We start from the raw sequence: 25653 nt of genomic DNA, 5'->3' as shown, positions 1-25653 counted from the left end.
CTAAACCTATAGCTAACTAACTAACTACTAGCGCTGTGCTACTGAACTAGCTATAGAAATTCACTAAGACAGTGGGCTGCTATCTGCAATGCACTGCTGCAGGTGAGAGAAATTAGAAACCACATTGCCCCGAGAACTGAGTGACTGCTAGCAGATACAGTGAGTAAGAGAGAGAGAGAGGAGAGAGAGAATTCATGTGTGTGTGTGTGTGTGTGTGTGTGTGTGTGTGTGTGTGTGTATGTGTGTGTCTGTATGTGTGAGAGAGAAGAGGCAGCAGGAGGCTTTCCTGCGAATGTTATTGGCTCGGAGTCAAACTCTCCAACCGGAAAAGCCCAACGTAGTACATACAACATTGGAAATATATCCCAAACACACACACACGCGCGCGCGCACAGGAGAGAGACTAGAAATACATCCCACATGCATACACATCTACACAAACAGAGGCCAATAATAACAACGGTCAGTCAACAAGTAGCAGAGTAAAGCAATACTCTGTCAATTTGACACCTGATTCAGTACTAATGGAGACAAACCGCTGTAGACCTACTACACAAAAGGAGGTGAAGCAGTACAGTTAATAACAGCAACTGGCTCTGGGTGTAACCTGATCTGATCACAAACAGCCCTGGCACCCACAGGAGAGGATATACTGATATAGAAATGCAATCCTTCCTCTTCTCTCACCATCCCTCTCTCCCCATCTACACCCTCTCACTCTTTCTCCCCGTCTTGCTCTCCCTCCATCCATCCCTCTCCTATCCCCAGTCACAATCTCCCCCTCTACCCTTCTCCATTTTCTCTCTCTCCCTTCCCTGTCTCTACCCACCACTCTTAATTCAATGTAAATTCCATTTAAGGGCTTTATTGGCATGGGAAATAGATAAACAAAAGTGAAATAAACAATAACAAATGTTTACAGGAAACATTATTCTTTTGAAACTTTTGTGAGTGTAAAGACATTTCAAATGTCATCAAATAGTTACAGGGGTACACACAATGGCGTCGAGGGTACGCCAAATAAATATTTTATTGTTTTTGTAACTTATTTTCTACACATTTTCAAACAGTACATTTATATTTTCCAACGGGGCTATACATTTGGGTGAGGTTTTTTCTCTCGCCTGAGTAGCCTCGTTTCACTGCCCCAAAAAAACTATTAAACCATCCAGTGTTCAGTGAAATAACAACACAATATCAAATACAGGTAATAATTAACATCCAATCACATTAACCGTTACTCTCTCGCGGGAAACCTTCACTCTTGCGCGGACTTTTAGAAACATGACAATTTGAAAAATAAGCCACCAGAGTTTTTGGAGCGAGAATAAAGATGACTTTAGAGTAGTAAGACATGTATAAAAGCAACAGATACCATTAATAAGAAGGGGCTAGAAGCGTCTTATAGGGTGAGCTACCGAGTCGCTAGGACAGGCAAGCCCCATACTATTGTGGAGGACTTAATTCTTCCTGCTGCCGCGGATATGGCTGGGACAAAGCTGGGGGAAAAGGCCCAAAAAACTACACAGACAACGCCTTCATCAAACAACAGTTTTTCACGACGCATCAGTGACATGGCAGGAGATGTTTTGAAGCAATTACTGCTTCACATACATGGATGAGTCAACAGACGTGGCGGGCCTGGCACAGCTCCTGGTATATGTCCGTTACATTTATGGGGGGTCAATTAAGGAAGACATCCTCTTCTGCAAACCACTGTAAACCAGGACAACAGGAGAGGATATTTTTAAAGTACTGGACAGCTTTGTGACATCAAATGTACTTTGGTGGTCAAGATGTGTTGGTATCTGTACTGATGGCGCAAAAGCCATGACAGGGAGACATAGTGGAGTGGTAACACACGTGAGAACAAGAGAGTCTCATCAAAATTGCAACAAGCGGTTCTGTGAAAATTAAAATGAATCAAAAGCCACTGCCAGATCTGGATAGGGCTACGCTCAAGAGTTTCTTGCCTTGGCAAATCGCGCTGTTAAGACACTGATGCCCTTTGCAACCACGTACCGATGTGAGAGTGGATTCTCGGCCCTCACTAGCATGAAAACTAAATACAGGTACAGACTGTGTCGAAAATGATTTAAGACTGAGACTCTCCAATGCAACCCAACATTGCAGAGTTATGTGCATCCTTTGAAGCAAACCTTTCTCATTAACCTGTGGTGAGTAATTCACAATTTTTGATGAACAAATAAGGTTTTATTGGGAAGATGGCGAAATAAAGAGCAAAATTATTGATTATTATTATATTATTATTTGTGCCCTGGTCCTATAAGAGCTSTTTGYCACTTCCCAAGAGCCAGGTTGTAACAAACACTCCCACTCATTCTTATGTTTAATAAATGTATCGTATAGTGCGTGTGGCAGGCTTACAATGATGGCAAAAAACAACATTTGAGAGTGCGCTGACCCTGGTGCTAGAGGGGATACGCAGCTGGAGGTTGAATGTTTGAAGGGGTACGGGACTATAGAAAGTTTGGGAACCACTGCTCTAGGGCAACGGTGTCTAGATGGAATTTGTATTTGTGGTCCTGGCAACTGGACTTTTTTTTGAACACCATTATTTTTGTTTTACTGAGATCTCCCTCACCCAGCATAGGAGCAGCTTGTGGAGAAAAATTCCCAATAGTGAAATCAGGGACAGAGTAGTAGTGAAGTTCTCCTGTCTCGCCTCTAGAGGGCAGAGTAGATCCACAGTTAGCATACAGAGGAGACGCATCTCAATAGTGAAGATGAAGGAGAGGAGACTAGGAGGAAGCGATTTTAGACTATTGAGATAAAGCCTAATTCTCTTGAGTGATTGGTGCATAAATGTGTGTTTCCGACATGTTTGTATGTTCTCCCATGAAGGCAGCCTTTACATCGCTAGGGAAAATACTTTGAGGAATGATCCTCTGGGAATATTCAGCACACTTCAAAAGACGTTCACATTGCCCAACACTTGTATGAAAGCCACCGTCCGTAGTTGTGGCTGCACGTCTTTATTTTGGACTTAGCCCTGTTTACTTTGTGTGTGTGTGTGTATGTGTGTGTGTGTCAGAAAAAGAGAGAGTGTATCTACCTGCCCTATATTTCTGCTCTCCAAATACAATCTGGTTCTAGCCCACATCTGACAGTTCTGTTATGGGTTCCTAATGATCCAAACCAACCCAACTGTGCTGAACTGCAGATGGCCCTACTTACGGAACCACACACACACACAAAACCACAGAGGGCCCAAAAAAGCCAGTGTTTTCCTCTAAACCAGACCCAACCCAGCGGAGGAGTAAGAATAGCTAAGCATGTTAACATAGGCTAGCAGCCAGAGGCAGTACTTCCCTGAGGGAACATATGTTTGTGTGCGTGCATATTCATCTGTGTGTATATGCCCCAACAGTGCAGCTCCCGAAGAGTGTGTTTAGGAGGTTGAGAGGTCAGAGGGAAGATATCTGATTCCACCACATAGCTGTGCTATTTCATTCAGATCTTTAAAAAAAGACACACACACACACTACTCACCAGTCTCTCCACCTCCTGTTCTCGTAGTCTCTCATCTCTCTGGCGATGGTGGTAGTCAGTCAGTTCTTCCTTCCCACTCAGGGAGCTGATACTGCCACTTCTCGCCCTGAACCCCCCCGGTGGGGTCACCCCCGCCCCCAGCCCCACTCCTCCCTTCCCAAATGACTGCCTTCGTTCCCCTAACCCTAAACCTGGCTCTATACCTCCCTTCCCAAAAGACTGTCTCCGTTCCCCTAATCCCAAACTAGGTTCTACCCCTCCCTTTCCAAAGGACTGTCTTCTCTCCCCCAGACCGAACCCTGGTTCAAGCCCACCCTTCCCAAAAGACTGTCTCCGTTCCCCTAACCCTAGACCAGGCTCCAGGTTGCCACCCCTGTGCTCCCTCTCCCCGAAAAAAAGCTCTGGTCCAGGGGAGACTCCGCAGCTGGCTGGCCACTCTGGCTCCTGGAGGCTGGATGTGGAGCTGGTGGAGGTGAGGCTGAGTTTCTTGGCCACGCGGGGACTGGAGGAGCCCCCTGATCGGAACGGGACAGTCACGTCTGGAGTGGCCTGGGTGGGAGACTTTGGGGAGGAGAGCGAGATGGATACCACCCCCTCACCTTGGTTCCCCTTGTGGTTCATGTTTTGGGCCTGGCTGTAGTTAAAGTTAGTGGTTTGGTTATGGTTGTAGTTACTGTTTGTGGTGTGGTTTTGGCTATTGTTGTGAGAAGAGTTGCGTAGAGGTTCAGAGCGCCGTGAGGTCGGGGGGAGGGTAGAGAGCACCAAGGCTCCATTATCATGGGAACGTGGCGACGATGACGGGCAGAGGCGGGGCAGAGAGAGGCTGTGACTTCCCATCATGCCGCCTATCGATCCTGCAGAGTACTTCCTGGTTCGGTTGCTAGGTGTCGGCTCATGGTTGCCGTGACTTCGGCGTCCCAGGCGGGGGCTGGAGGGCACGCTGGCTGCTCCACTGGTTGGAGAGAGGGATGAGCGTAGAGGAGGAGAGGAGAGGCTCTCACCACCGGCCACTGAGTTAGAGGAACCTCCACCGTTCCACATCGACAACAGGGGGGAGGAGTTTGGGTTTAGTTGGCGTCGCCCGTCGCCAGGGGAGGCCAGCAGGCTGTCCTGTGATTGGTAGGATTGGTTCCGGGTCATGGAGGATCGGGAGGAAGGGGGGTCAGAGCGCCGAGAGGGGGAGGGAGGGGCGGCGGCTTTGACGGAGAGGGGCGGGCGATCAGAGCCATAGAAACGCCTAGCCTGCTCTTGATAGGCTGACGACATCGAGGTGGGTGAGGTCACAGGCGTGGTGGGTGGAGACTGGGAGAGGGGAAAATACATTAGAAGTGTAAAACCATGTCCATCTAGTGCATGCCTCAGTTCTGCTGGGGTTCGTTGAGAGCTACAGCTGTCATACCTGTGTCATACTGAAGTAGGAGGGGCTAGAGTCCCCATTGGCTCTCAGGCTGGTCTCCAGGGCGATCTTCTTTCGTTGTAAGGTGTCCATCAAATCACGGAGCTCTGAGGCAGAACGCATCCCTCTTGCACTGCCGGCCCCTCCCACCACCCCATGGCTGTAGTCACTACTGAACTTCAGATAGTCTGGGGAGGGAGGGGGAGAGAGGAGATGGGGAGGGAGAGGAGTTCAACTGTAAGTTGTATTAGTTGCATGTACAGGATACACATGGTATACACCATCCAACGAAATGCTTACTTGCAGGTTCCTTCTTGACAATGCAACAGTAGATACAGGAGAGGAGAAAGCAAAAAGGAATACACATAAGACATGTTATTTGAACGTCTCTTATCTTCACCACTAAGTGAACAGTTAAAAAGCATCCTTTACATGAGCTCTGTCCATCATCTGTTAAGTCTGTTGAAGCCTATAGGTCTGAGGGTGTTCTTATTATTCTGAGAATATCTCTGTGGAATCGTGCGTCGACGTGTGCCTTCTTCTGTGTGGTTTTGGTCTGAGAGTAAAAGGAGAACGTTATATGGTGGTTGTACCTGCAGCTAAGTCTATTCATAGCTGGACTTGGCAGGACACTCATAACCCAAACAGCAGAGAGCGGCCAGTAAACGGCCTATAACACCGAGGGCCCAAGAGCCAACACACACAGACACAACACACACACAGAGGAAAACTCACACGCTCCCACCTATTCTCAGATTTAAAACTAACACACACGGTAGTTCAGGTCTCTAAAAGTAGCAGAGCAACCGACTTCCTGGGGAAATAATTTTGGGGGGGGGGGAATAGAAAACCTCTCAGTGGTCAGGAATGACTTCCCCTTGAGAATCCAATGGAGAGGAAACCTAGTCATTTTACTCATCAATGAGCTAAACAAAAAAGAGACAAGAAGGTTAGCCATTTCACCCTGAGTAATGGGACCACTCTTTACACACCGTCAAGACAGTCACACACACGACCTCCAAAACACACATAGAATCACTAAACTTAGACGGACATGTGTGCCTTGTGTGTACACATGTCCGAAGTGTGTTTACCTAGAAGTGTGTGTATACATGTACTAAATGTGTGCATGACAGTATGTATACTGTGCATGTCCTGTGTGTGCACACATGAGAGTGTGTGTAGGTAAGATTGTGTAAGCGAGGGGTCCTAGTGTGTAAAGGTTTAACCTCAGCCTTGTAAGGAGGGGGATAAATGGGGCAGAAAGCAGAAGACATCTGGTCTCGAGACGCTGTCAGAAACACAAACACACACAATCACACTAGACTCCATTAATAGACAGATTTCCCTTTAAGGTCTGGTTAATATCAGCTCACTCTGATCTTTATAAAACTATTAACACTAAAAAAGGTGCATGGCTCCTCGCTATACAATTGAGTTCAGTGTGTGTGTGTGTGAGACCCCTATACAGATGTATATTCGTGTGTGTACATTCCTGCTGTCTAGCTGCCGAGACAGCGCGCGAGCAGCGATGATATACGCAGACACACACACACCATGTTCAAATGCAGAGATCAATCACCGCGGTTACAGCGGAACACAGCTGCATCACCACGACGACAGCTATTGCCAGATGTGAAAAACATTCCACCCGTCTTGAGAAGTGTGTTTTAGGTGTGTGTGTGTCTGTGTTTCTAAACCTGTGACTTGTCAAAGACCCTCTGCCTCAGCAAAAACATATCTATGAAGATATCCACATATACATTAAGGACCTAAGAATGCTTTAGCTTACATTTGAGTAATTTGGCAGATGCTAAGTCTCCTCTATACAGAAGGACTTACAGTTAGTTCAGTCATCTTAAAATAGCTGGGTGAGACAACCACATATCAGAGTCAAAGCAAGTACATTTTTCCTCAATAAAGCAGTTACACATGACCGCGTCTCAATCACGCACACCTGTGGTGGCGGGCTCCACCCGTAACTGTACCCTAACAGTGGGAGAGAGGAAGTGATATGAGAACTGTGGGACTAGGGGCTGATATGGGATCTATAGAGGGGGGACAAAGGAGAAGAGAGGACTGGGGTCAAGGGAGGTCAGAGGTGAAAGAGGGTAGGGCCGAGTGTGTGTATGCTACCTGTGCTGTAGGCCAGAGGAGAGACAGGGCTCTTCTGGGGCAGCATGCTCTTCATACGGCTAGCCTCTTCTGGATGGTTGAAGCGGAAGAAGTAGGATTGACCCAGACACAGAGAGTAACCTGGAGAGAAAACACAGTCAGATAAAGACACACTAAATGAGAGACAGAAGAAATAGTTCAACACAGTTCATGTRTTAGACCTCTAGGTTCTCTGTATAACAGACTATCCATCTGCACCACACTCACACACATAGTCTGGGCCATTCCAGACCACAGTGTTTGGCCATCAATTAGGATCACAGAGTCAGGTATTAAACAAGACATGAGGGTCACAACCTCATAACTCTCTCCCCCTCTCTCTCACACCCACACACACAGCAGTCATCCACAGCTGTCCAAATACCTCACAAAAAGAGGGAGAGATAAAGAACGAGGGGGGGAACCCCTTATCGCTCTCTTTATTTCTCTCTTGAATGCAGTGGTAAGAAGATCCCTGAGTGAAGGTCAGAAAAAGAACACCATCTTGGCCATCTCTCTGCCAGCCTCAAACTGACCCTTCCACATGATCCAGATAAACAATTCAGCCACTTATCTCTGTATTAAACAATGCTGATGCGTGTAGGATTGAGATATTATCTCTGTATTAAACAATGCTGAATTGCGTGTAGGATGTGAGATATATCTCTGTAATTAAACAATGCTGATGCGTGTAGGATTTTGAGATATTATCTCTGTATTAAACAATGCTGATGAGTGTAGGATTGAGATATTATCACTGTATTAAACAATGCTGATGGTGTAGGATTGAGATATTATCACTGTATTAAACAATGCTGATGCGTGTAGGTTGAGATATTATACTGTATTAAACAATGCTGATGCGTGTAGGATAGGATATTATCTCTGTATTAACAATGCTGATGAGTGTAGGATTGAGATATTATCACTGTATTAAACAATGCTGAGATGCGTGTAGGATTGAGATATTTCACTGTATTAAACAATGCTGATGCGTGTAGGATTGAGATATTATCACTGTATTAAACCAATGTGATGAGTGTAGGATTGAGATATTATCACTGTATTAAACAATGCTGATGCGTGTAGGATTGAGATATTATCACTGTATTAAACAATGCTGATGCTTGTAGGATTGATGTTTCAGTTTCAGGGATCCCTCCCAAGCAGCTTAAATATGGAGAAAAACAATGTCAAAATGACAGAACTGTTCCATCCATCTGTCTGATACCAGAGATACCTACACTCAGACAGATACCAGAGAGTAAACCAAACCAAGGAGGAAAGAGAGAGAGAACGAAAGAAAGAATGGAAAAATACAGCATGGAAAAAATGTCTGGGCTAATTTTCTCTCTCACTCTCTCCTCTCTGTCCCAAAACCCCAATGTTAGGATAGGGGGTAATGGTAATAGGGATGACGTGACTCCCTTAGAGGGCTCAGAGTCTGATCTGGTGTGTGTGTGGTTTTAACATGTAGCTGATGTGTGCAACTAATGTGTGAGTGTAACTAATGTGTGAGTAATGTGTGTATGTGTGTGGTCATGTAAAGAAATATGTCTGACATGCTTCCCTCTTCCTGAAAAACTGCAAGTGTGTGTGTGTGTGTTTTTAGCTAAGGGTACTTTTCTGTGCTCGCTGTAGTATTTCTAGAGAATAAGCCAAGGACAGGACTAAGACCAAAACTTCTCATACCACACTGCTGAGTGTGACTTATTACCCACACACACTTACCACAGGAAATAATACTCAAGACATAAATGTGAAATTCTGGTTTTGACCTTTTCCTTTGAATTGAGAATGTTTTCACACAGGACTGTTTAGTCTATGCAGCTGGACTAGGCACTACATAGTAAACAAAGTAGGATAGGACACATTGTGATGATTTGGCCCGTATCTTCACACACATCAAAGACTGCAACATGCATCCCAAAGGTGTCCATGCATGCGACTTAATCAAAAATAAATAAACAAATATGTTGTATTGTCACATACACCGGACAGGTGTGGAAGAACTTGACTGGCCTGCACAGAGCCCTGACCTCAATCCCATCGAACACCTTTGGGGTGAATTGGAACGCCGACTGCGAGTCAGACCAAATCGCCCAACATCACTACATCAGAGCCCGACCTCACTAATGCTCTGAATGGAASCAAGTCCCTGCAGCAATGTTCCAAAAAAAATGTTCTTCCTTTATTTAACTAGGAAAGTCAGTTAAAAACAATGACCTGGTGGAAAGCCTTCCCAGAAGAGTGGAGGCTGTTGTAGCAGCAACGTTCTAGTGGAAAGCCTTCCCAGAAGAGTGGAGGCTGTTGTAGCAGCAACGTTCTAGTGGAAGCCTTCCAGAAGAGTGGAGGCTGTTGTAAGCAGCAACGTTCTAGTGGAAGCCTTCCCAGAAGACGTGGAGGCTGTTATAGCAGCAACGTTCTAGTGGAAAGCCTTCCCAGAAGAGTGGAGGCTGTTGTAGCAGCAACGTTCTAGTGGAAAGCCTTCCCAGAAGAGTGGAGGCCGTTGTAGCTGCAAAGGAGGGGAACCAACTCCATATTAATGCCCATGATGTTGGAATGAGATGTTCGACGAGCAGGTGTCCACATACTTTTGGTCAGGTAGTGTAGAATCATAGGATAACGAACCTGTATATGCCATGTGTGACCATGGGTGTGTATAAAGACTGTTTACAGTCTGTTTAATAACTCACAGTACCATATGGTGTTTAGCATGACAGCAAACAGAGGAGAGAGAGAACATCTGTGTGTGTGTGTGTGTAACAGCAGTCTTTCTTCATAAACTCAAATTCCTTGACTCAACAGTCTGCCAGTTTTATAGAACCGTAGCCCTTATTTGTTCATTACACTACATTCTAATTTCCTTTCTCCCAAAAACAACAAATAACAACCCCTCCAAACAACAAACACACAATCTTGTTTTTTACAGATATCCCCAGCTACAAAGATAACCTCACACACTTTGATCTCACAGATGCCAGTGAAGAAGACATCTGGTACCAATTTCTTCTGGTTAATCTAAATTAACCTAACACGGAACCACAATGTTATGGGGGGGAAACCGGTCTATATTTAGGAATAAGAGTGCAATATGTGTCTATATAATTGCCAAATGTGGACCATTAGGTTATAATATTAAACAATTTGACCTTTATCCCACAGACTATATGTCACCATGCCTCTTACATGGAGGCTGCTGGAGGGGAAGAGGAGGGGAGGTAATGGCCCTTATAACTACCAAATACCATGTGTGGGACACTGGCCATGAGCACACTGACTGACACAAAAAAACGATCTTCCAATCTAGGTCATTGGATTTGGGGGGGGGGGAACACTCTTCTGGTCTGCTGCTTGGATGTGTTGAGTGAATCACAGCGGCTTTGCAGGGCCCTAAAAAATACACTGCAAAAGTCAATGCATCATTCCTTCCTCGGTGTGATCACTGACACGATTAGTGTCCCTTTTGAAAAATAGGCCTGCTATAGCCTAAAGTAGGATGGGAGGAAGAAAGAAAGTAAGGGAGGGAGGAAGGATGCATTTGAACAGGGGACGCAGCTGGTATACATAAGTAGCGTTGTCGTGTCACCTGACAGATGCTACCGCTTTCAATTACATGTCCTCTCTCCTTTATAAAACAAATAAAGTAACGAGGCTAATCTTGACATCTTAAATCAAAGGCACTCTCCCAATAACCGAGTCCCAGGAAGGCAGATACAGATTTCCTTTGGCGTCACTTCAGTTCTACTTTCTATGACCGCAGGCTGTTTTTTCTTGTCAAGTGAAAACCAATCACGTCGTTGTCTGTCTGTGAACTACAACCCTTGAGGTGCGCGCGCTAATACAATTCTTCACAAAGGTGATGCGTACGGTGCTGCTTACCTTGTGACGTCAAGGTAGCCTTTTCAAATTTGATCGTAGGTCATGAAGTTAATTTCCCCCTGCAAACGTAGACAATATAAAAGACTATCTGGAAAGCATTTAAGCAGGAGGTTCTTATCTCAATTATACAATTTATGGTTGCAACATAGTAAGCGTGACGCAAATGGTTTGCTGTTGCCTACCCTTGCTATATTCCTAAAACATTTAGCCTAATCAAGAGCAGCTGACAAACAAAAATTCGCCAAACAATGAAAAGAGCTTTATCATAAAAATTAAATAACGTTTCCTTCAAAGCGCAATCTGCAGTTGCTTCATCTATTTTGGGAGTTCTGAATTAAACGTACCCATTGATATTTGAAAAATATAACTTATTATTAGTTTAGTTGAACGGTCGTACCGCATCAGAACCCAAAATRTAAGCTTGTTTCACTCCAATGTTTGTAAACAAACACTATATAGCCTCAACATGGTTAAAACTATACTTTTGATATCATGGATGGTCAGACCTTGCATCCATAGCTCTGTCTATGAATTTGAGATTGGTTACATTTCTCCAGCCCTATCCCTCATCTTTTTACCGAAAAAAAGGGGTGGGCCCCCGCTGTGTTTTTGTTTCAACTGATTATTGCCGTTTTCTAGTCACAAAAGGCTACAAAACCAAATTGATGTACACATGCACGCGCACTCACAGGGGTCTTCCAAATCAGGGAATTTCTGAAATTAGGCTATCTTTACTAACCTTTTTACTGAGTCCCATTCAGCGAATACAACTGCGGTATTTTGGGTTCTTTCTCTATGTCTGAACAATTACCATCGCGTTCTTATCCTCCTTCAGCCCAGTCCAAAGCTCCAGAAATGACTCGGGACTTCGGGGTTCAACAGATTTCCATCCAGATGGGGTTGAGGTAAGGAGCGCACCAACTCTCCAAAAAAGGGGGTGGTGACGCCTGCTTGACGCGAATAGACTGGGGTAAAAAGCAAAACCCTCCCCTAAGAAAGTTTACGAGCTCTGAATGAGATCAAAAGCAGCCGCTTGTAAAACCCCAAACTAATGTATTTGATTAAAAATGCATTTCAGTTCAGCCAAAGCAGTCTCGGACCCCGTTCTCTGTTGGTTGGAACACAGCGGTTTAAAAGCCAGAGGTATTTGGTCCCCGCCCCCTTACTCTATTTCTTTGTCTACCTAGCCTACTTTTCCCTTCTCTGTGGAAACACCTTGAGAGGAATGTTACTATTGCCAACCTCACATCTATAGAGCTCAACAGCTAAGAGGGAGAAAAGAACAACTCAAACTTAAATAGATGTGATTTTTATCAAAGCCATATTTTTCCAAATTCAGCCTAAATGTTTAATTAAATAACAACTTTGATCTGATGCACAGAAGAACAGCTTCGGAAAACGACTCAATAGAGAAGGGGAAGGAAAGAGAGACAGTGGACTAGAAAATAAGTGAGAGCCTTGGACAGAGGGGAACGAGGTAGAGAACTGTGATGGAGAGAGAGACTGCATGGTATAGGGTGGAGAGAAAAGGAGAAAAACATCCACTCTGATATTTTCAGAGGAGTGATTCCTCACAAAACCAGGACAAAAAAAGACCATGATTTGGGGGATTTTCGTGAAATTTAACTCTGGAACATTGATATTCCCGTGTAGAGTATATAGGCTATTACGTTCAAGAATATATAGACACATTTGACTAATCAAAATGTGTATATTTGCTATTTTCATGTTTTTTTCCCAATATTCATAAATTAATGTAAGACATTTTTTATTGAAATCAAAATACTACTCATATTACAGAACAAGTGGTGACACTTCATATGACAATTGCTGCTTAGTAGCACCTATAGATACAATGTTTTAGTGTCTTAAAATACCACCCTGCATCCCACTGCTGGCTTGCTTCTGAAGCTAAGCAGGGTTGGTCCTGGATGGGAGACCAGATGCTGCTGGAAGTGGTGTTGGAGGGTCAGTAGGAGGCACACTTTTCTCTGGTCCAAAAATATATATCCCACGGCAGTGATTGGGGACATTGCCCTGTGTAGGGTGCTGTCTTTTGGATGGGATGTTAAACAGGTGACTTGACTCTCTATGGTCACTAAAAATCCCATGGCACTTATCGTAAGACTAGGGGTGTTAACTCTGGTGTCCTGGCTAAATTTGTTCCTCATACCATCATTGTCACCTAATCATCCCCGGCTTACAATTGGCTCATTCATCCACCCTCCTCTCCCCTGTAACTATTCCCCGGGTCGTTGCTGTAAATGAGAATGTGTTCTCACTCAATTTACCTGGTAAAATAAGGCTAACATTTTAAAAAAGGAGGCCTGAGTAAGGCCAAAATCCCATAAATATCCCACATTTGATCAATTATTTCTCAATTATGCTTTTAGAAACAAATGTCAAATACTGTATATGTAAACAATCCTTCCTCCAAAGAGACATTCTATGGGTTAAATTTAGTAAAATTCACCAAAATCATGGTATGTTTTTGTCCTGGTTTCGTGAGGAATCACTCTGCTCCTGGCAGACACATGTTTAGGGATAGTGTTTCTGTGTGTGTTAGTGTGTGTGTGTGTGTGTGTCTGTCTGGTGCCTCCACATCATCATATTGATATGAGTCAGCGGTATGGTTTGTAATCTCTGTTATTGGCAATACTCTGCAAACACAATATGCATTTCCAAACCAAACACTCCAGTTACATCACTTTGTGTGTGTGTGTGTGTGTCTGTGTGTGTGTGTGTGTGTGTGTGTGTGTGTGTGTGTGTGTGTGTGTGTGTGTGTGTGTGTGTGTGTGTGTGTGTGTGTGTGTGTGTGTGTGTGTGTGTGTGTGGCTAACGTCTGTAGCCTGAGAGATTATCCTAGAGGATGTTTCCATTTCACGCTCTCTTTCTCTAAAACCCACAAGGTTCTCTCGTTCCTTCTTCTCTGTCCTTACCATGAACTCTCACATTCTCTCTACCTCTTGCCCTCTGCCCTGTTCTTTATGTCTTCTTATCATCCCTCTCTTTTCACACTAAGACGTTTTTCCTCCTTTTCTTTGTATCTGAAAGGTATTGCGGGTGTTGTGCCGAAAATCTCCCCCCTGCCAGAGTCCCCCCCCTTTGCGTGAACGCGCACACACTCAATTCTTCATTGCTGGGACTTGCTTGCTAGTTGAGATTTCTGCTCTTCACTCCGTTGTCAGTTTAGCCTACATTTCACTGATCTTAGTGGCAGCATTTTTTATTTGTGTCCTTCAAGGCAGCTGTCACTGATCAAGTTAGGCTGTGTTTCATTTTATTTTTTATGGCGGTTTGATCGCAGGGGAGGCACTAGTAATGTCTGCAGTTTTCGGTTTGGCTATTTGTTCCAAGTGTATTAGTCTATATATAAATCTCTTTGCAAAAATGTGTCATCTCTCCCATTTCTTATTCGACTAGTAGTTGTTCTGAAATGTGTATTGCTTGCCTACATTTTACTCCCTCCTCTATGTTTAATATAACATCCATACATATTCATTTCGGTTGCCTATCTTGACGAGAAGTTTGTTCTATAGAAAGTATTTGACTCTGATGTGTGCCACAGAAAGTATTTGACTCTAGTGACATAATTAAGGAAATTAGAAGAGGGGAGGACTTCGGCAAGGCCATTTTCTTGCCTTCCGAACCCCCCCCCCCCCTATTTTGTGGCTAGAGTCAATTTGTATTTGACTCTAGTGACACAATTTAACTATTGATTTCATTCATTTGGACGTAAAATGATCCAACTCAAAATATGCCATTCTGTTGTTTTGGACCTGCCTAAACAAATTCATAATGAATTCCTTTTTGATGGTGTATATTCAATGGATTTATTCAAATAGACACCCACCCACATCTGCACACCACTACTACCACTTGTCAATGGCATGCCAGCATGGGCACTGGAGGTATAAAAGGCACATTTTTTTATTTAACCTTTATATGCAGGCAAGAATGTGGTAAAAATGGGCCTGTTTGAAAGGGGGTCATGTAAACATTTTTTTTTTTAAATTACAGGCAAAATACCGTAATTCCTATGTGAGCGCAGTATAGAGACAACACCTTGGTCTCCAGTACGTATACACACCAAGATGTTGTCAATATTTGAGTCAGCTAGCCACAGTGAGAAAACAAACAGGTCAGTCAATATTTAACTGACAGTGGTCAGACCAGACCACGACAGAGAGCTGGGGAAGAGGTGTGGAAAGAGAGAGGGAGATTAATGGGGAGAGAGGGAGGGGAAAAAAGTGAGAGAATGTGAAAATAGAGGAACGTGTTTGCGTTCTTGTTTACACCTTCCAAAAACCCAAAGAAGGAAAAAGAGAAAGGAATGTTGGGTAATGAAGGGGAAGGAAACTAATGAAAAGGAGGATGGATCAAGGATTTAAAGATGAGAAATAGGAGAAGTGAGAGTGAAAAGGACTGAAAGAGAGAGAAAAATAAATGTCTAAAGAAAGACTGAAAAGGAGAAGGAGAGAGAGAGAGAGAGAGAGAGAGAGAGTGAAAGAGAGGAATGGAAAAGGACGAGTGTGTTCTCTGCAGTTGGAAGTTGTGAGTCATGGCATTGTAAACAACAGGAGCTATCCATTCCAAACCAAGGATAATTAAGCTAAAAGGCTAATGGCTCAACCACACACAAACACCACACACACAGCTTCACAACACCATGAAGAACCCGGGTCATACACTTTAATCACATCATTCATACACATATACATTGAGTGTACAAAACATTAGGAACACCTACTCTTTCCGTCACATATACTAACCAGTTGAAATATATGATCCCTTATTGAGGTCAGTTGTTAAATCCACTTCAATCAGTGTAGCCTTGAGACAATTGAGACATAGATTGTGTATGTGTGCCATTCAGATGGTGAAGGCAAAATATTTAAGTGCCTTTGAACAGGGTATTGTAGTAGGTGCCAGGCGCACCGGTTTGTGTGTCAAGAACTGCAACGCTGCTGTTTTTCATGCCTTCATGGTTTTCCAGTGTGTATCAAGAATGGTCCACCACCCAAAGCACATCCAGCCAACTTGACACAACTGTGGGAAGCATTGGAGTCAACATGCGCCAGCATCCCTGTGGAACGCTTTCGACACCTTGTAGAGTCCATGCCCCGACAAATTGAGGCTGTTCTGAGGGCAAAAGTGGGAGCAACTCAATAGTAGGAAGGTGTTCCTAATGTTTGTATACTCATTGTGTCACGCCCTGACCTTAGAGATCCTTTTAATTCTCTATTTTGGTTAGGTCAGGGTGTGACTAGGGTGGGCAATCTAGTTTTTCTATTTCTTTGTTTGGCCTGGTATAGTTCCCAATCAGAGGCAGCTGTCTATCGTTGTCTCTGATTGGGTATTATACTTAGGCAGCCTTGTTTTTGGGATCTTAGGGATCTTGTTTTTGTACTGTTGCTTTCCAGCCCTACAGAACTGTGCGTTTCGTTTTGTATTTGTTGGTTTTTCGGTGTCATCAAATAAAAGTAAGATGTACGTCTACCACGCTGCACCTTGGTCTCCTCATTCCATCAACGAACGTGACACATTGTATACAGGAAGGCAAAAGCTAACCACACATGCGCGCGCACACACACACTCATAGGCTGAAAATATTTAGCATGGGCTCTCAGAACCTCAAAAAGTTCTACAGCTGCACCATTGAGAGCATCTTGACTGGCTGAATCACCGCTTAGTATGGCAACTGCTTGGCATCCGACCGCAAGGTGCTACAGAGGTAGTGCGTACGACCCAGTACATCACTGGGGCCGAGCTCCCTGCCATCCATGACCTCTATACCAGGTGGTGTCAGAGGAAGGACCTACAAATTGTCAGACTTCAGCCACCCAAGTTATAGCCTGTTCTCTCTGCTATTGCACAACAAGCGGTACTGATGCACCAAGTCTGGAACCAACAGGACCCTGAAGAGCTTCTACCACCAATCCATAAGACTCCTAAATAGTTAGTCTGGGTAGCTAGGTAACTATTTAACTATTTGCATTGACCCTTTTGGCACGAACGTTTTTGACTCATCACATACGCTGCTGTTACTGTTTATAATCTATCCTGTTGCCTAGTCACTTTATCCCTTCCTATATGTACATATCTACCTCAATTACCTCATACCCCTGCACATCGACTCGGTACTGGTACTCCTTGTATGTAGCTATGTTATCATTACTCATTGTGTATCTACAGTATTATTACGTGTTTCACTTTTCTATTATTTCTCTATTTTCTTTCTCTCTACATTGTTGAGAAGGGCCACACCTGTTGTTTACGAAGAATGTGACGAATAACATTTGACTTGATTTGTAACCAATGCAGCAGTCAAGGCCCACAGGCAAGGCAAACAACACTGCACTTAAACAAGTACTACCAGTAGGTGGCGACAAAGTGTGTTTGTTTGCGGTCCTGTGTGTGCATTCCTCTGTATATCTCACCTTGTGTGAGCGGGACGGGAGATGTCACAGGGACGCCGTCCAGGGAGCAGAGGTTACCACAAGGGTCGAGGATGATGACCCCTGACGTGTTGATGATGATGCAGTGTTCCGCCTCAATGCCTACACCCTGGATGGTGATGTCTTGGGGTACCACCGCGTCCTCACGCCCGATACGTGTCACTCCTGGAAAAATGTATGTTATGTCGTTGTGGGGGAAAGTTGAGTTGACTTTAGATCGAAATTTTTGGGGGTGAGTGTTGCATTGTTAGGCTAGAGAGTTATATAGTCAGCTAAGCTTAACACATCTGTTTAAGAGAGTGTTTAAGTCTCCCTACCAGTCAGTCTGATTCTGTGTGTAGATCTCTGTTATCTCTGCTACCATCTACACCCTGTTGGCTTGTTAGCAAGATATCTGTCTGGAATACTGATGAACCATAGACACCTGTGGTGTCAATGACTGAAAGGTCTATAAATACACTGCAATTATGTCATTATACAGTAAAAATACTGTGACTGTGTGCATGTGTGCTTGCATGTATGTGTGTGCACTTGTTACAGTGTGTGTGTGATTGCATTTGCGTGCATGCGTGTGTGTGTGTGTGTCTTTAGTGTTCCCTGAGGGGGGAAGTCAGCTTGGCTCCCTGTCCTGGCTCTATTGTGACCTGATTTCCTCCCAGAGTATCACATCCCCCCCATCTCCCTTTCTCTCTCTCCCCATTTCTCCCTCTCTCTCGCCCAAACTCTCTTTCTCTCTCTCCCTCCCTCCATCTCTCCGTCTCCCCATATCTCTCTATCACCCCTCTCTCTCTCCCTCTCCCACATCTCTCTCTCCCCTTCTCCCTTTCTCTCTCTTCCCCTCTCTCCCTTTCTCTCTCTCCCTCCCTCACACCCCCTCTCCCCAGTAGCAGTCACCATGGTTACAGGGGGTTCTAGGGAAACAGATAAAAGGGACATGGCATGTATGGGCCAATCAAGTATGTGTGTGTGTGTGTATGTGTGTTACCTTCTTTAAGGGGCAGTAGGGTGATAGCCACACTCAGTCTCCCACTGCCCAGGCTGACCAGATGTGGTGTGGCTGTTTGGACCTTCAGGCATTTCCCTGTGTCTATCAGGTCCAAGGGAGACTGGGGAGAAACATCCACACATTTCATATACAGTCAAATAGTTAATATTACATCTTAAAAGTATGCTTGTGTTTTTTCTTTTCACGAACAGCCAATTTTTATTTTAAAGTAAGGAAAAATCGAGCATGTAAACTCTAACAACTTATTTTGAAAATAAACTGAAAGCAGCTTTCTATAGTGCTGCTGGTCCAAACTATAAAGATCTTACTGTAGCAACTATTTTACTACCAGTACATTGTGATGTAGCTGAGTGAGGTATCTATTGTCACCTGTGGCTCGTCTGGACTCATCTGGTCTGACTCTGGCTTACAGAGTGTCTCTGGGTTCTACAGGAGAGAGAGTAGAATGAGGTTAGACTCAGTCAAACACACATATACTCTAAAGACACAGAGAGGCCCAGAAAGCTAAACACACACACACACACCCCAACAGCTGTAAAACCCGGTAACCCATGTGAGAAGCGGGGATGCCCACAGCCAGCTGATTGCATATTTAGAACAAACACAGAAACGTAAACACATGCACGCACACAAAAAAGTGTTGATAGGGGACAGAATGCGTTCAGACCATCAAATAATTGGCATATATATTACTCTTATAGAATTTCCATGTGGGCCGAGGATATCGGAAATGTAATCAAAGGCTATTGGATAACTAGGACAGGATAATTTATAAAGGACTTTTTAGGACATAGTGAAGACATCAAAACTATGAAATAACACATATGGAATCATGTAGTAACCAAAAAAGTATAAACAAATCAAAATATATTTTATATTTGAGAATCTTCAAATTAGCCACCCTTTGCCTTGATGACAGCTTTTCACAGTATTGGCATTATCTCAACCAGCTTCATGAGGTAGTCACCTGGAATGCATTTAAATTAACAGGTGTGTCTTGTTAAAAGTTAATTTATGGAATTTCTTTCATTCTTAACCTCTCTGGGGCAGGTGGGACGCAAACGTCCCACCGGCCAATAGCCAGGGGAAATACAGCGCGCCATATTCAAATAACATGATATGAATAACTTTCATTAAATCACACATGTAAGATACCAAAATTAAAGCTAACACTCGTTGTGAATCCAGCCAACATGTCAGATTTCAAAAAGGCTTTTCGGCGAAAGCATAAGATGCTATTATCTGATGACAGCACACATAAACAAACAGAGTAGCATATTTCAACACTGCAAGCACGACACAAAACGCAGAAATAAATATAATCATGCCTTACCTTTGACCGAAATTCTTTTGTTGGCACTACCAATATGTCCCATAAACTGAACAAATGTCTTTTGTTCGATTAACTTCCGTCGATATATATAAAATTTCAATTTATTTGGAACGTTTCATCAGAAAACAACAGCTCACAACTATCTGCCACTGTGTTATTCTCACAGATGTGATTCAAAACAGTTTTTAGAAACTTAGAGTGTTTTCCATCAAATCTATAACTAATATGCATATCTTATATTCCTGGGATGAGTAGCAGGCAGTTGAATTTTTGCATGCTTATTTTTTCCGAAAGTGAAAATGCTGGCCCCTGCCCACAAGAAGTTAATGCGTTTGAGACAATCAGTTGTGTTATGACAAGGTAGGGGTGGTGTAAGAAGATATCCTATTTGGTAAAGACCAAGTCCATATTATGGAAGAACAGTTCTAAATAAGCAAAAGAGAACGACAGTCCATCATTACCTTAAGATAAGACATGGCTGTTTATTTACACACAGACAAGATGTGGCATCGAGATCAGCTTGTATAAGGAAATAGCAACAGGAAACGCACTACCCTGAGGTGGCGCTCTAGTGGCCGAAGACTTTATGCGGGAAAATTAAATAGTTCGAACCAAATTTCTTACAACATGTTAATGTTGCCCAGAGGGGAAAAATTCTAAGATCACCTGTACTCCACACAAGAGACGTGTAACAAAGCTTCCCTGCCTCCATTAAGGTAATCTGCCACAACTCTATCTCATGGATTCCTGCTTACAAGCAAAATTAAAGCATGGAAGCACCAGTGCAGGGTCTATAAAAAAGTGGTCAGATGAAGCAGATCTAAACTACCAAGGACTGTTTTGCTATCACAGACCTGGAACAATGTTCCGGCTATTCATCCGGGCATTGAGGAGTACACCACATCCAGTACTGGCTTTATCAATAAGTTGCATCGAGGACGTCGCCCCACAGTGACTGTAACGTAAACTACGCCAAGCAGCAAAGCCATGGAATTACAAGGCAACATTCGCACTGAAGCTAAGGGCAGACTGCCCGCTTTCAAGGTGGCGGGCTCTAACCCGGAAAGCTTAAAGAAATCTGCTATGCCCTGCAACGAACGCATCAACCGGCAAAACGTCAATAAGGCTAAGATTGAAATCATATACAAACCGGCTCCGACGCTCCGTCTTATGTGGCAGGGCTTGCAAATCTATACAGACTACAAAGAGACGCACAGCCGCGAGCTGCCAGTGACACGAGCTACCAGACGAGCTAAATCACTTCTATGCTCGTTCGAGGCAAGCAAACTGAGGCATGAATGAGAGCATCAGCTGTTGGACGACTGTGTGATCACGCTCTCCGTAGCGACGTGAGTAAGACTTTTAAACAGGTCAAGCATACACAAGGCAGCGGGGCCAGACGGATTACCAGGACGTGTGCTCTGGGATGTGCTGAAACTGGTCAGGTGTCTCACTGAATTTTCAACATGTCCCTGATTGAGTCTGTAATCCAACATGTTTCAAGCAGACCACCATAGTCCCTGTGCCCAAGAACACTAAGGCAACCTGCCTAAAATGACTACAGACCGTAGCTCCCTCAACGTCCGTGAGCCATGAAGTGCTTTGAAAGGGCTGGTAATGGCTCACATCAACACCATTATCCCAGAAACCCTAGACCCACTCAAATTTGCATACCGCCCAAACAGATCCACAGATGATGCAATCTCTATCGCACTCCACACTGCCCTTTCCCACCTGGACAAAAGGAACACTTATGTGAGAATGCTATTCATTGACTACAGCTCAGCGTTCAACACCATAGTACCCTCAAAGCTCATCACTAAGCTAAGGACCCTGGGACTAAACACCTCCCTCTGAAACTGGATCCTGGACTTCCTGACGGGCCGCCCCCAGGTGGTGAGGGTAGGTAGCAACACTGCCACACTGATCCTCAACACTGGAGCCCTCCTGGGGTGCGTGCTCAGTCCTCACCTGTACTCCCTGTTCACCCACGACTGCATGGCCAGGCACGACTCCAACACCATCATTAAGTTTGCAGACGACACAACAGTGATCACCGACAACGACAAGACAGCCTATAGGGAGGAGGTCAAAGACCTGGCCGGGTGGTGCCAGAATAACAACCTATCCCTCAACGTAACCAGGACTAAGGAGATGATTGTGGACTACAGGAAAAGGAGAACCGAGCACGCCCCCATTCTCATCGGCGGGGCTGTAGTGGAGCAGGTTGAGAACTTCCAAGTTACTTTGTGTCCACATCAACAACAAACTAGAATGGTCCAAACACACCAAGACAGTCGTGAAGAGGGCACGACAAAACCTATTCCCCCTCAGGAAACTAAAAAGATTTGGCATGGGTCCTGAGATCCTCAAAGGCTTCTACAGCTGCAACATCGAGAGCATCTTGACTGGTTGCATCACTGCCTGGTACGGCAATTGCTCGGCCTCTGACCGCAAGGCACTACAGAGGGTAGTGCGTACGGCCCAGGACCTCACTGGGGCTAAGCTGCCTGCCATCCAGGACCTCTACACCAGGCGGTGTCAGATGAAGGCCCTAAAAATTGTCAAAGACCCCAGCCACCCCAGTCATAGACTGTTCACTCTACTACCAAATGGCAAGCGGTACCGGAGTGCCAAGTCTAGGACAAAAAGGCTTCTCAACAGTTTTAACTGATAATCAAATGGCTACCCGGACTATTTGCATTGTGTTCCCCCCCCCACCCCCTCTTTTACGCTGCTGCTGCTCTCTGTTTATCATATATGCACAGTCCCTTTAACTATACATTCATGTACATATGTACATACTACCTCAATTGGCCCGACCAACCAGTGCTCCCGCACATTGGCTATCTGCGTTGTGTCCCGCCATCCACCACCCGCCAACCCCTCTTTACGCTATTGCTACTCTCTGTTCATCATATATGCATAGTCACTTTAACCATATCTACATGTACATACTACCTCAATCAGCCTGACTAACCGGTGTCTGTATGTAGCCTCGCTACTTTTATAGCCTCGCTACTGTATATAGCCTCGCTACTGTTTTTCACTGTCTTTTTACTTTTGTTTTTATCTCTTTACTTACCTATTCTTCACCTAATACCTTTTTTTGCACTATTGGTTAGAGCCTGTAAGTAAGCATTTCACTGTTGTATTTGGCGCACGTGTCAAATAAACTTTGATTTGATTTGATCTGAAGGTTAGTCTATCTGGAACATTTCAAGAACTTTGAAAGTTTCTTCAAGTGCAGTAGCAAAAACCATCAAGCGTTATGATGAAACTGGCTCTCATGAGGACCGCCATAGGAAAGGAAGACCCAGAATTACCTCTGCTGCAGAGGATAAGCTCATTAGAGTTACCAGCCTCAGAAATTGCAGCCCAAATAAATTCTTCGCATGTAACAGACACATCTCAACTGTTCAAAGGAGACTGCGTGAATCAGGCCTTCATGGTAGAATTGCTGCAAAGAAACCACTACTAAAGGACACCAATAAGAAGAAGAGACTTGCTTGGGCCAAGAAACACGAGCAATGGACATTAGACCGGTGGAAATCTGTCCTTTGGTCTGATGAGTCCAAATTTAAGATTTTTGGTAGAGTAGGTGATCTCAGCATGTGTGGTTCCCACCGTGAAGCGTGGAGGAGTGATGGTGTGGGGGTGCTTTGCTGGTGACACTGTCGGTGATTTATTTAGAATTCAAGGCACACTTAACCAGCATGGCTACCACAGCATTCTGCAGCGATACGCCATCCCATCTGGTTTGCGCTTAGTGGGACTATCATTTGTTTTTCAACAGGACAATGACACAATACACCTTCAGGCTGTAAAAGGGCTTTTTGACCAAGAAGGAGAGTGATGGAGTGCTGCATCAGATGACCTGGCCTCCACAGTCACCCAACCTCAACCCAATTGAAATGGTTTGGGATGAGTTGGACCGCAGAGTGAAGGAAAAGCAGCCAACAAGTGCTCAGCATATGTGGAAACTCCTTCAAGATTGTTGGCATACTTTTGCACCCTCTCTGGATTACTGACCTCTGCCTGCCGTTGACCTGTTGTTTGCCTGCCCCTGTATTAGAAATAAACTTTTGTTTCTTCGACACTGTCTAAATCTGGGTCATACCTGAAAACTGATAAATGTGTGCAAAGCTGTCATCAAGGCAAAGGGTGGCTACTTTGAAGAATTGAAAATCAAAAATATATTTTGATTTGTTTAACACTTACTATATGTTACTATATGATTCCATGTCTGTTATTTCATAGTTGTGATGTCTTCACTATTATTCTGCAATGTAAAAATAGTAAAAATAAAGAAAAGCCCTTGAATTAGTAGGTTTGTCTATCTTTTGACTTGTACTGTGTGTATATAAACTCAGCAAAAAAAGAAACGTCCTCTCACTGTCAACTGCGTTTATTTTCAGCAAACTTAACATGTGCAAATGTTTGTATGAACACAACAAGATTCAACAACTGAGACATAAACTGAACAAGTTCCACAGACATGTGACTAACAGAAATGCAATAACGTGTCCCTGAACAAAGGTGGGGTCAAAATCAAAAGTAACAGTCAGTATCTGGTGTGGCCACCAGCTGCATTAAGTACTGCAGTGCATCTCCTCCTTGTGTACTGCACCAGATTTGCCATTTCTTGCTGTGAGATGTTACCCCACTCTTCCACCAAGGTACCTGCAAGTTCCGGACATTTCTGGGGGGAATGGCCCTAGCCCTCACCCTCCGATCCAACAGGTCCCAGACGTGCTCAAGGGGATTGAGATCCGGGCTCTTCGCTGGCCATGGCAGAACACTGACATTCCTGTCTTGCAGGAAATTACGTACAGAACGAGCAGTATGGCTGGTGGCATTGTCATTCTGGAGGGTCATGTCAGGATGAGCCTACAGGAAGGGCACCGCATGAGGGAGGAGGATGTCTTCCCTGTAACGCACAGCATTGAGATTGCCTGCAATGACAACAAGCTCAGTCCGATGATGCTGTGACACACAGCCCCAGACCATGATGGACCCTCCACCTCCAAATCGATCCCGCTCCAGAGTACAGGCCTCGGTGTAACGCTCATTCCTTCAATGATAAACGCGAATCCGACCATCACCCCTGGTGAGACATAACCGCGACTCGTCAGTGAAGAGCATTTTTTCCCCCAGTCCTGTCTGGTCCAGCGACGGTGGGTTTGTGCCCATAGGTGACGTTGTTGAGGACCTGCCTGACAACAGGCCTACAAGCCCTCAGTCCAGCCTCTCTCAGCCTATTGCGGACAGTCTGAGCACTAATGGAGGGATTGTTCGTTCCTGGTGTAACTTGGGCTATTTTTGTTGCCATCCTGTACCTGTCCCCCAGGTGTGATGTTCGGATGTACCAATCCTGTGCAGGTCTTGTTACGCGTGGTCTGCCACTGCCCGTCCTGTCTCCCTGTAACGCTGTCTTAGGCATCTCACAGTACAGATATTGCAATTTATTGCCCTGGCCACATCTGCAGTCCTCATGCCTCCTTGCAGCATTCCTAAGGCACGTTCACGCAGATGAGCAGGGACCCTGGGCATCTTTCTGTTGGTGTTTTTCAGAGTCAGTAGAGTTTTCATAACTGTGACGTTTTAATTGCCTACCGTCTGTAAGCTGTTAGTGTCTTAACGACCGTACCACAGGTGCATGTTCATTAATTGTTTATGCTTCATTGAACAAGCATGGGAAACAGTGTTTAAACCCTTTACAATGAAGATCTGTGAAGTTATTTGGATTTTTACAAATTATCTTTGAAAGACAGGGTCCTGAAAAAGGGACGTTTCTTTTTTTGTTGAGTTTATATATACACTGCTCAAAAAAATAAAGGGAACACTTAAACAACACAATGTAACTCCAAGTCAATCACACTTCTGTGAAATCAAACTGTCCACTTAGGAA

General features: G+C 44.4%; 1 protein-coding gene across 8 annotated transcripts in view; it reads right to left on the bottom strand.

Annotated features, from left to right (window-relative positions):
* phldb2b (pleckstrin homology-like domain, family B, member 2b) overlaps positions 1-25653 on the bottom strand; it is a 52553-nt gene that overhangs the window by 14091 nt on the left and 12809 nt on the right. For 6 of the 8 annotated variants that reach the window (XM_024000054.2, XM_070446671.1, XM_024000055.2 and 3 more), the window contains exons 2-7: positions 18779-18835; positions 18389-18509; positions 17386-17568; positions 7046-7165; positions 4913-5097; positions 3514-4815 (exon numbers count right to left, since the gene is read on the bottom strand). In XM_024000054.2, the coding sequence (XP_023855822.1) occupies positions 3514-4815; positions 4913-5097; positions 7046-7165; positions 17386-17568; positions 18389-18509; positions 18779-18835 (1968 nt within the window). Of the gene's footprint in view, positions 1-3513; positions 4816-4912; positions 5098-7045; positions 7166-10945; positions 11005-11684; positions 12033-17385; positions 17569-18388; positions 18510-18778; positions 18836-25653 lie in introns of those variants that run through there. The other 2 variants (XM_070446674.1, XM_070446673.1) reach the window with 2 other exon arrangements.

This window comes from Salvelinus sp. IW2-2015, linkage group LG14, assembly GCF_002910315.2.
Source record: "Salvelinus sp. IW2-2015 linkage group LG14, ASM291031v2, whole genome shotgun sequence".
NCBI classification, from domain to species: Eukaryota; Metazoa; Chordata; class Actinopteri; order Salmoniformes; family Salmonidae; genus Salvelinus; species Salvelinus sp. IW2-2015.
The sequence above is the reverse complement of the archived record's forward strand: the minus strand, read 5'-3'. Positions and strand labels throughout refer to the sequence as shown.